Below are 12507 nucleotides of genomic sequence, written 5' to 3'. Positions count from 1 at the left end.
ATTTTTGTCATTAAAAATAATTTATTTTCCAAATTTTAAATTTCATGGAAAACGTTTGTATGTATTTTTTTTTATTTTTATATCTAATTATGAATAATTCAATTCAATAATGAATATATGTATTTAGAGGAATAATAATTAATATATTTATATCCATATCATAATTTAACATTTCCTTTTTTTTTAAAAAAAAACAGGATTTAACATTTTCTTAAAATATAAAAAAAAGAGTTAGGGTGGTGATTAGGTCGATCTTGAAAATATTTTCTATCTAATCACATGATATGTCTTTGAATGGCAACTAATTCAATAATTTTTTCTTGTTCATTAAGTTGCATTATATAGCAAGAATTAAAAGATGAGAAGCCATATTCACTTTTAAGGACATAGTGGGTGGATTCCAATTTAAATTTATTTATTTTAAAAATTATTATATTTATAATAAAAATTATTAAAAAAATTATCTACCGACAAGTCAGTTGATGAGACTTATTTAACGCTCTTATAGTCATTATTTTTTATGAGCGATCTGTATTTTCACTGTAATTCTTTAAAAAATTGATTGTATGCTTTACCTTTAATCTAAATAGCCTCTTTTCCACTTAAATTTTTATGAAAATTTTTGTATATATAGTTATTAGTTAAAGTGAGATGCATATTTTTTAAAAAAATTTATTCTTATAATAATTATATTTAATATTATTAATAATTATGTGATTATTTATTATTTTAAAGAAAAAAAAGTATTTTCTTAATCATATAAAATATTATATTTTAAAATTTTTATCCAACTTATTTTTAATATGTTTCATAATTTTAGCACATATAATATGAATTTTATTTTAAAAATTTTTTGAATTTGTCATTAATTATTTTAAAAAAATAGAAAGCTGCCTGTGAGCAGAGATTCTCACGTGGCAAGACATCATTGGTAATGGTCATACGAAGGGTGGTGGGTTTCACATGAAATGTGGAGTCATCTAGTGGATTCCTTTATTATAAACATCCATGTGTCACCATTATATTACAAGCATTCATTCTACTAATTTGCACATTGAAAACTTAAAACACTTCGATTTTATTTTTTATTATTTAAAAATTAAAAAAGTTATTTATATCAATTAATTAATTAATACTTTATGCATATAATAAAATAAAATTATTTTCTATATGGTTATCTTATTTTCATGTACGGTGTGTTTTATTTTCATATTTTATATAAAAAATTATTTATTAATTTTAAATTATTATTCTGATCTACTTAATTTATTAAAAAAACTAGTTAATTAAAATCCAATTAACATTTTCAATTACTTCATGTACCATTTTTCACCGACTTTATATTATATTCGAGAAAATTTGATTCTTATAGTGTATGACAGTTCTATATGCTATAGCATTTAAAGTACCTCAAAAAGTTGAAGACTTAATTTTTAATTACTGTTTTTTTTATTAATTTTCAAATTTTTATTAAAAAATAATAAAAAAGAATCGAACATTTTTTTTAAATTTAAATTGAGAGTATATTTATCCCCTAGACCTTTTTTTTTTCACAATATCTCATTAATGCCAAATGGGTCACAGTCACAGTTGAATATCTTCATAGAGGTAAGTATTTATATAAGATTTTTAATTGTTTATTAAAATATCATCCCTTCATATATAAGATTTTCAAATTAAATAAATTATTAATTTTAATATAATAAAAAATTTAATAATAATTATCCTAAAAATATAAAAACCACAAATTAATATCAAGCATAATATGTTGCTTTTGAGTTTTTTTTTTTAATCCAAAATTATGTGCCGCATTAAAAAAATCAAAGAGTATTGACTATTTTTTTTTAATTTCACCCTTTATCTCTATTAAATAGTATAATAAATATTTATATAATTTTTAAGTAAGATAAAAGATAATTTAATCAATTATTAATATATTTTTATAAAAATAAAATTACTCAATTATTTTTTTAGTATAATTTCACAATTCTTAAGGTTCAATTAATAAGGAATATTGGGATGGGGTTGAAACTGCAAAATCTGTGGAAAATGAAGAAAAAACTTTGCAGACTTTGGTGGGAAACCTATGGCATATCTAGAAGTTGTATTGGTCTTTTGAGTTTTCAACATCTCTATTTCCAAGAAATTGCTGAATTTAAAATTTTAATTTTATAAATAAATCATAAAAATAATTTTACATTTCTAAAATATTCATACACATAAAAATATCTATTGAATTTAAAATGTGAATAATAATTCAACTTTTTCAAGTCTGAAAGATTTTCATATCATATTAAAAAATCACTTAAATTAAAAGAAAATGAAAAAATTTTTTTATAGACATTTATAAAGGAGAATTACAATAATAAACTCATATTTTTAACGTAAATAAGAGAAAAAATAAAATTCTTATAAAATTAAAAAATATGAAAAATTCTTACCTAAATCGGAACATAATTAATTTATCGGAGAAAGTCACGGGTATCCTTATCAAATTTGGACCTAATCGACCTTATCAACTATAGAAACACATGTGGCAAATATTAGCCAAATGAATTCTGATTTTAGGCAAAGGAAAAATAAAATCTTGTGGTCCAATCACCCCCTTAGCAATGAAACAGTCCAAACTTGTATTAATTGATCACCACTTGTTTTTTTACTTGTTATACAAATTCAAGTTTTTTTTTTTTAATATATTACAGCTGGGTTCCCTTAATTTCCATTTAACAACTCAATTCCTTTTTCTGTATTTGCTGCCAATTCTGCATCCATGATTCTTTTCCTTTTAGTGCATTCAATCAATTGATTGAAAGCTTGATTAAATTTCTTTCCTTTAATCTTTTACTAATTAATTTTGTATGTATTAGTAATGTACAACTATTTGTTTCATGCTTTTCACACTCAATAATCCTTTCTTTTGAGTTAATTTTCAGAATTAATTAATATCAATTTATTTTTTTTCATATAATATTAGAATTTGTCTTTATCTTAAAATATTAAACTGTCTGTAAAGATCTTAAATTTTATAAACTAAACTAGAAAATTATCTGGATTAATGCACGTAGTTATTAATAATTTTAATGTATAAATAATATTAATTTATAATTTTTTTTTTAATTTTAATATATAAAAATTAAATAATATTTTAATTTTTTATTAATTATTTTATATTTTATTAATTAAATATAAAAAAACAAATAAATATCACTATATACTATAAAAGAAAATATCACTTAAAAAGGCCATAGAAATATTTTCTCATATAGATGCACAGAGAATTGTGTGTAAAAGTCATTAGTGCTAGCAATAACAACTTAATAGGATGGTGAACCACCTTCTAGAGAAAGTGGGTCTGAGATCAAAATCTGAATGAGCAACTAGTAAAATTAATTAGCAGATTCAAAATTGCACTTGTATATTGGGCAGCCTTAGGTCAAGCCATCAGCAAAGAGAAAAAGGAAATAAATAATAATAATAATAATAAATTAAGAGCTTGGGGGTATTTTCCACTAGTTGACTCATTCAATTGTCATCAGTAATATTCGTGAATGTATCCTGTAGCTCATACAAGCCATCTAATATTAATATATAAATTTTTATTAAATTTAAAATATCTTAATTAAAAAAATCAATATTAATAGAAAAGAATTTAATTTAATTTAATTCATAATATTTAAATTATTTTTAAAATCATAAAATTTAAACTTTAAAATTTAAATTTCAATCAGTATTAAATAAAATAGACATTAATACTTAAAAAAGAAAAAAGCAAAAAATAAAATTTGTATCAAAATTAAAAATATATTTATTATCAACTTAATTTTATAAAAATAATTTAAAATTATAATTAAGCTCCGTTTACTTTACAAAAAATATTTTTCTAGTTCAATGAAAAATATATTTTTTATCAAAAACAAAATTAAGTCATAAAAAAAAATTAGTCAGTCGTTACACGAAATCATTATATGTAGAACGGATATATCTTAATAATTTCATCTACATTTCAATTTCAATGTATAATATTTAATTAATTTAATAAAATAAAATTAAAAAAATCATTTTATCTGCCCAAGACTTTTTTTTTTTAATTTTATAAAAAGTCGGACTAGAATGTGAAAATCCATTTAAATTAAAAGGTATATCACCTGTGAGAACGCAAATATGATATATATATATATATATATATATATATATATATATATATATATATATATATGAAAATGACCTCAAATGGCTTTTTGTTTTGTCACTCCCCACAAAACCCCATTATTTTCACGTTCTCATCTATGTCTACTTCACTTGCTTGGGCCTTGCTACTACTTTTCCTCTCCTTATAATCACCGCTCCTCAGTTTCTCTCGTCCCCACCTCCATATCTCCCTCTCCCTCGAATCTAAGGACTTGTTTGTTTCTTTTTTTTTTTTTTTGACAAGTGACTTGCTTGTTTCATTGTTTTATTGTTTCATGGCACTTCAACTCATATAGAAGAAGACCAAACTTATATTAAACACCATGAACAATCTTCAAGATTGGCCTGAACCAATAGTTCGTGTTCAATCCTTATCGGAGAATTGCCTGGAGGAAATTCCTGGTCGATATATCAAGCCACCGCTCGAAAGGCCATCGATAAACTCATCATCATCATCTTCTTCTTCTTCTTCCTCTTCCTCTTCCTCTTCTTCTTCTTCTTCTTCTCCAAATGATGATAGCAATATCCCTATTATTGATCTTGGAGGCCTAAATGGAAACGATGATAATCTTCGAGCTTCCACACTTAGTGAAATTTCCATGGCCTGTCGCAACTGGGGATTCTTCCAAGTTATCAACCATGGAGTTAAGCCTGAGTTGCTCGACCGAGCTCGAGAAGTATGGAGAGAATTCTTTCATTTGCCGATGGAGTTGAAGCAAACATATGCAAATTCTCCCAAGACTTATGAAGGTTATGGTAGCAGATTAGGAGTAGAGAAAGGAGCCATTCTCGATTGGAGTGATTACTACTTTCTTCACTATCTTCCCTTGTGTTTAAAAGACTATAAGAAGTGGCCTGGTCTACCAGCTAATTGCAGGTAATTCTTCAATCTTGATTTCTTCTTGACTAACCTTTTCCTCTTTCTTTATATATTTGTATGGTTTTAATTACTTTGAACATCAAAATTAAGTGCTTTGGATATTGGAAACTCGACGTGTCAGTATTGTTTTTTTTTTAATCATCGTACCACTAAGAATATTTTAAGTTTCCTATAAGCTGTTTAGTCTTGGCCAATTAAAAAAATAAAAAACTTTAAGGTCTCATATTTAAATTTCAATCAATTCACATGTTGATAGTAATATTTCCTAACATTGTTTTGTTTTGTTGGATTTTTAATACAAGTTGTTTGAATATATATTTACATGTTTAGGGAAGTGATTGACGAATATGGAAAACAAGTGGTGGAGCTATGTGGAAGGTTGATGAAGGTATTATCGATAAATCTTGGATTAGGAGAGGCACGTCTACAAGATTCATTTGGTGGTGAGAACATTGGGGCATGTCTAAGAGTGAACTTTTATCCTAAGTGTCCACAACCTCACTTAACCCTTGGTTTATCATCCCATTCCGACCCCGGTGGCATGACCCTTCTCTTGCCGGACGATCATGTCACCGGTCTTCAAGTCCGGCGAGGAGATGATTGGATCACAGTGAAGCCAGCTTCTCATGCTTTTATTGTAAATATTGGTGATCAAATTCAGGTAACAATCTCTCTCTCTCTTTCTCTCTCTCTATCTCTATCTCTATATTATCTATAAATATGAAATATGTTTGGTTCATATTGTGAACCTAATCTAAAGAACATGGAGGGGTCATGTTTTAATAATGCATAACTTCTAGTCAAAAGGATTTAAAGGAGCACACCACTTGACAATTTCTCTTCTGTTTTGATTAGTATGATATATAATAAAAATGAATATATATATATATATATATATATATATATATATATATATATATATATATATATATATATATATATATATGAAGATTTTAAAATATATAGGTAGCACTAAAAAATAAATAGTACTGTTTATAAAAATAAAAAAAATAATTTTTTTTTAAATTTAATTAGTAGGTCAATTTCATTGTACATGAGAGAGTATAAATATCCAATACATCCAATAACTAATACCCAAAACAGATAAACAAGATAAGATGATCTCACTGACTTTTCAAGCCTTACCTATTATACAAAATTTCTTTAGTGTAGAGGTCACAAGTGCCCACTTTCACTCTCATCACCACATCAATATCTAGAGAAGTACAGTTTTAATCCTTCGTTGCCACATTTCAAAAGTGACTTTAAAGCTAAGATACCTAATTCTTTAAGCAATTGCACGTTTTTAATGTGTGCAATTATGGTCAAGATATTGAAACCTATGAGTCATTGTTGAGGTCATTGCATAACAATCACTTCAAACACTTGAATAGCCTCCAAATATATATGCTAGCTGTTCTTCACAATTTATTTAGCTTATCCCCATCTCATATTTCATAAAAAAAAAAAAGGTGATAAAGATATATAAATAACTTAATTGATAAGAATTAATGTTAAAATTAAAATTAAGATTTTGTTTATTTTATAAAAAATATTTTCTTGAAAATATTTTTCATTTTTTTTAATATTTTGAGCATTTGAAAAATTGCTTAACAGAAAATATTTTTCCTAATTAATAAAAAACAACTTCATGTTCTGAATTTTGACAGTCTCATTAAAATGTGAAAATACTTATATATAGATAATATAAATACATATCATTATTTTAAGTTTACAATCAAATAATGAAAAATAACTTTTTTTTTAAGTGATATAATATTATTTATTTACATCCATTAACATTGTATTACAGGTATTAAGCAATGCAATATATAAAAGTGTGGAGCATCGAGTAATTGTAAATTCAGCAAAAGAACGTGTATCACTTGCTTTCTTCTATAATCCAAAAAGTGATATACCCATAGAGCCAATGAAGGAGCTTGTGACACAAGAGAGACCTTCACTATACCCACCTATGACATTTGATGAGTACAGACTTTTCATTAGAACAAGAGGTCCCCGAGGCAAATCCCAAGTGGAGTCTCTAAAATCTCCAAGATGAAATATATGATGGAGACATTATATATTTAAGCTTTAATTAGATTTCATTGCAAATCAAATGTACCAATCATCCCTTCATTGCTTATTTTTATTTGAGTTAATTAATTTTACATCTATGTAATCACAAGGGTTTGGCGATTTGCTCTAAATTATTAGTAGGGCAAGTATGGATACAATTGAGTGATTACAATTGAGTGATTAAAAAAGAAATTAAAGAAATATATAGAGAACAATGTATAGTTCTTTGCTCTTATTTATATATTTATTTTCTTTTGGAATTTATGGGCCCATAAAGATTCTAATTACGTCTAATGTTAAGATGTTAGTCCCATTTGGCTCCGTTGATTGAGGCAACAAGTTTCTATCCTAATATTAAAACGTCATGATCAAGAAAAAATAAAATAAAATCTAACACTATTTTTTATTAAAAACAATATTAGAAAGAAATAATTTAATATATATAATATATACGTGTTAAAACAAGCATACAAACTTAAAACACATAGATTACACAATTACATAGTGTGAAGAAAAGAAAAAATAGTGTAAAATTTACGTGATTCGACGGTAATGTCTATGTTCATGAGTAAGACACGAAAGAAAAGTTTTACTATAATAAAAAGGGTAGAATACACTTCTAAATTATAACTCAATGTGTTTTCAAATTTCTCACAATACTGCTATAATATATAGAAAATATAATATTTATATTAATTCGTATCCTTCGCTATTACCACGAAACTCATAAAATATTTGAATCGAATTACAATGCAAAATTTTTCTAGTCGAATTACAATTCAAGTATACGAATATATATCCAAATTTCAAGCTACATAAATAATAATCAAACCAACAATAAAAAATAATTTCATCTAATAAAAATATATAATTTAATTAGGATAAATTATGGAGATAGTATCTAAACTCAGGGATATGTAATAATAAGGTACTTAAACTTTAATTTGTAATACAAACCCCTTAATTTTTAATTTAAATAACATAAAACCTAATAAACTTCAATTACTAGTTTTTAAGCCATTTATATTGGGGTGACATTTATTAAATTAAAAAATTATATTTTTATTAATTGATAATTTTAAATAAATAGATTTTAAGTTATTAAAATATCAACACGTGCAATTTCAATTGCTATGATAATGAGTAGATAAAGAATAAAATTAAAATTTTTTTTCAACAAGTGTTAAATTAATATAGGGTAAATATAATTTTTAATATGATAAATATCTCATCAGCAAAAATAATTTAAAAATTGACTAGTTAATGTCACATGGAGTTTTTTTTATTTAAATTAAAAATTATAAAATTTTATATTATAAATTAAAATTTAAATATCTCATTATTATAAATCTTTAAATTGAAGTATTATTTATATAATTTATTTAATTTTATTATAAAATTTTAATAATTTTTTTTTTATTCATAAAGTTCTGAACGTGTTAATATACTTTCCCAATAAAATTTAAAAAAATAATAATAATCAGTATAGTTGGGGGTATGGATTCAATGCACCGTCAAAATTGTATACACAGCTGCTTGCTCATTCCTCACTACCGTCTCAGTAAAAGAGTAAATATTGCACGTGTTGAAATTCGGATGTCGGCAGTAATACAAATTCTTAATGAAGCTTTAATAATATTCAATTTTGGTTGCATAAAAGTGATTACTTTTTTGCATGTTATTTTCCTTAATTGATAAATAAATCTTATTGGAAAAATCAAACCTATCCCTACTAAGAGAGCCCACAAATATATATATATATATATATATATATATATATAATTTTTATTTAATTTGTTAATTTAATTTAAATTTTTTATTTTATAATATATTTAAATCTATATTTAAAATAAATAATTCATGAATTGGGAATGACTCATAAAATTAAGAGTCAATTAAATAATTGATATAATTTAATTTAAAATTAATTTATTTAGAGTATACAATTAATTGAAATTTTAAATTAAAAATTAATAATAAAATTTATTTTTTTAAAAAAATTAACATTTTAAGCTCTGTTTATTTCGTAAAAAATAACTTATATATATAAAATATTCGTTATAAAAAATCATTTTTAAAAAAATATTTTTAATATTTTTTATTATTTAATTGTAACGTTAAATTAATAATATATATTTATACCATATATGAGTAAGTGTTTACATTTCAATATAATTATTAAAATTTTAAAAATAAAAAATAACTTAATTTTTTTAAAAAATTGGTTTAATTTTTCCTTAAATCATATTTTTTATTAACTTATTTTTTTAAGTACCTCAAATATTAAAAAATATAAAAAATATTTTTTAATGTGAAATAAACGAAACTTTAATGTGAGAGGATTCATGTAAATTGACTAAAGATTAATTTAAAGTTAATTTTTTTTTCTCATAATAATATGAGTAATTAACTCACATTATTGGTATAGTTAGGAAATAATTTTGATTTGAACATAATCGATTTGAATTGTCTAATTACCACTATCTTAATTAAGAAATAATTATTTTTCTAATCACGTGTGATTAGAAATTATATATTGTTTTCTATTTTAAGGTTTAAATTCTTTTTCTCTTTCATCAACTATCAATGAACAAAAGTGGTCCAATTTTTTCAACTTCAACAAATTAACATTAGAAATAAAATTACGAAATCACCCACTATCATATCTTTTATATATAAAATCTTAATGGTGACTTGCATATTGGCATCCAATCATATTGAGTCATCTCTAATCAATAATTAATTAATTAATATTTACAGTAACACTACTGCATATTAAATTTATGACACAATTACTTAGCAGCAAGTATAAATTTTTGCCTTCAAACATGTAAGGTAATGATTTTATAACATTTTAAAATCATTGCAAAGAAATTAATAAATTATGTAAAAATATTCAAGCTAGATAGTAATTTTGATCAGCGACAAAAATAAAATAAAATTATTGTTTAATATGATGATAATGTAGTCAGATATAGTGATTCTTAAACTATTACTATTAACTTATGATTACGGTTTAAGCATATATGAAAATAATTTTCACTGCTATCTTAAATTTATTATGTACTCAAACATCGCTTTATGTGATTTATCTATGCATAATCATGCAAGAGAATATGAGTGTTTCATTTTAGTTTTGAATGCTTGTTTAAGCAATCTATGTGCTGATAAAACAGGTAGCTCATCAATTTATAATAAAAATTATTAATATGGGTTTTGCTTTTGATAAAAAATTTAATATTATTAATTAATAAATAAAAATTATATATGATATCACATGATTGTAATAGACATTAAAAAATTATATTTTTTTAATTAATGTTGAGGTTGTTCAATGAATATGCAGCAAAAAGCCAAAATAAAATGTAATTATCAAATTGATTTAAACATTCACTTGTCAAGAGTTAGAGGTGGAAAATGTTTTGAAATGTCACATATGAGCTAGTTAATCACTACTACATGCTTTCTTTAAAATATATTTTATTTAATTATAATGTTTATTGGAAGCATCCATTCTTATATATTAATTAATTTCTGAATACATTATTGCAAATTATAAAAGACAAAAATAAATAATAACAAATCACCACAATTATATGATTGCTCCATCCAATTAATGGTGAGCCATTCTTTTGGAAACTTCAAACTTTCAAAAGCCATATCATGTTATTGATATGAGAAATATTTTATGAATTAAGTTCTTTTCAGATTTATCTCTATGTCTAGAATGGACAAAATACATATATAACAAAGAAATACATGCTAGAAAAGATAAAGATTTATATTGCCATACATCAACTATATTTTTTAAGTCAATAATGTCAACTATATATTAAGGTTATGATAAAATTAACATAAAATATATAATAATTTGCATACATATTTAAAGAACACATGTTTGTTGTCATTTGGCTTTTTTTGTCTTTTATTTATTTAAAAAAAATAATAAAAAAAGCCTTATAATAGAAAATTGGGCATGACCAAAATTATTTTTATAATTTTGATTGCTTATATATACAAGCGAAATTTTCACACACACCTAAGTGTATGCACCCATTTAATTAGAAATTAACATATAATTTAAAATTAACATGAACTTATTATGTATATAAAATTTTAATGTTTGATTGACTGAATGTATAAATTAATTTATGCAGCTGAGTGCGTAAAAGAAATTTCTACATATACTTTACATAAACTATTCAAGAAATGATTGTATGGTTGTTTAGTATCAATCTCACTCTATTGATAAACTATTCAAAGGCAAATTATAGTGGTCCCCTAAAGGTACTAGTTGGTGTTTGTGTGATGCCTTTAATTTGTTGTACAAATCTAATGGTGAATATATAAGTCTTGTGGTCACCTTTGAATTTTTTTTTAAAAAAAAAAATCTATTTTATGGCCTAATTTTTTATAGAAAATATTTTCAAATTAATTTATACATCACATAAAATCATATATATAGAAATTATCTTGTAAGCATTAACCAATACACTAAGAGGAAGATATAAATTTAATGTCCATTAACACTTATCCAATTAAAAGGTATAAATTTTAAATTTTACATAAAAAAATTTCATAATTTAATAAGATGTGAATGAATTTTTTCAATCTAAGTAGTGAATTATATAAAATTAAAAATCTAAGTAAAATATTAAAAATATAAGTTAAATAATATTAATCAGAATAATTGTTTCTGCTTGTATACAAAAAAAAAAAAAAAAAAAAAGGAGAAAATAGCTTGACAAGAATTGCAGCTGGCAGTATGACCAGCTAACAAAATTAGCTAACTACTTCACAAATTAGTGAACTAAAATGGATAGCAATTGCTAAACTAATTGGGATAAATTTTAATAATTGTCTTTGAACTTATATAGTTGTAACACTACAGTTCTTTAACTTTAAAATGTAACATAAAACCCCCTAAACTTTTAAATTTTACACAGTAAAATATCTCTGACTTTCAATTACTAATTTTTCAGTTAAAAACAGATGTGAATAGCTCCCGCATAGCGTTTAGTCAATATTTCTCTCTCTTCTAGTATGCAAAGTGTAAAATTATTCTCTTTATGCATGAAAAATTATTATGTCTATAGAGAAAAAAATGATTTAATTTACACATGGCTTGAGAGAGAAAAGAGAATTACTGATTAAGCTTTGTACTGGAACTGTACAGGTCAGCGTCTAATTGAAGAACGGGTAATTGGAGGTTAGAGGGATTTTACTGTGCAAAATTTGAAAGTTGATGGGATTTTCTGTTACATTTTTAATTTGAAGGACTATAATGTTACAACTAGATAAGTTCAGGGATAGTTGTCAAAATTTATCCAAACTAATTGATTGCCCTCCTACGTCATACC

General features: G+C 23.8%; 1 protein-coding gene across 1 annotated transcript; it reads left to right on the top strand.

The window, feature by feature from the left end:
* The first annotated feature begins 4292 nt into the window (after positions 1 to 4292).
* LOC110646442 (jasmonate-induced oxygenase 1) lies at positions 4293 to 7256 on the top strand. The gene is made up of 3 exons (XM_021799877.2): positions 4293 to 5065; positions 5399 to 5729; positions 6882 to 7256. Exons 1-3 carry the CDS (start codon positions 4512 to 4514, stop codon positions 7128 to 7130), a joined length of 1134 nt encoding a protein of 377 aa, XP_021655569.2. The 5' UTR covers positions 4293 to 4511; the 3' UTR covers positions 7131 to 7256.
* Positions 7257 to 12507: the final 5251 nt, after the last annotated feature.

Source organism: Hevea brasiliensis, chromosome 8 (genome assembly GCF_030052815.1).
Source record: "Hevea brasiliensis isolate MT/VB/25A 57/8 chromosome 8, ASM3005281v1, whole genome shotgun sequence".
Classification (NCBI taxonomy): domain Eukaryota; kingdom Viridiplantae; phylum Streptophyta; class Magnoliopsida; order Malpighiales; family Euphorbiaceae; genus Hevea; species Hevea brasiliensis.
The sequence above is the reverse complement of the archived record's forward strand: the minus strand, read 5'-3'. Positions and strand labels throughout refer to the sequence as shown.

Excerpts from the sequence above, each read along its gene's own strand:
- LOC110646442 (XM_021799877.2), top strand. The coding sequence starts at position 4,512 with ATGAACAATCTTCAAGATTGGCCTGAACCAATAGTTCGTGTTCAATCC. Across the intron at positions 5,066-5,398 it reads GGTCTACCAGCTAATTGCAG|GGAAGTGATTGACGAATATG; the intron begins GTAATTCTTCAA and ends TTACATGTTTAG. Across the intron at positions 5,730-6,881 it reads ATATTGGTGATCAAATTCAG|GTATTAAGCAATGCAATATA; the intron begins GTAACAATCTCT and ends ATTGTATTACAG.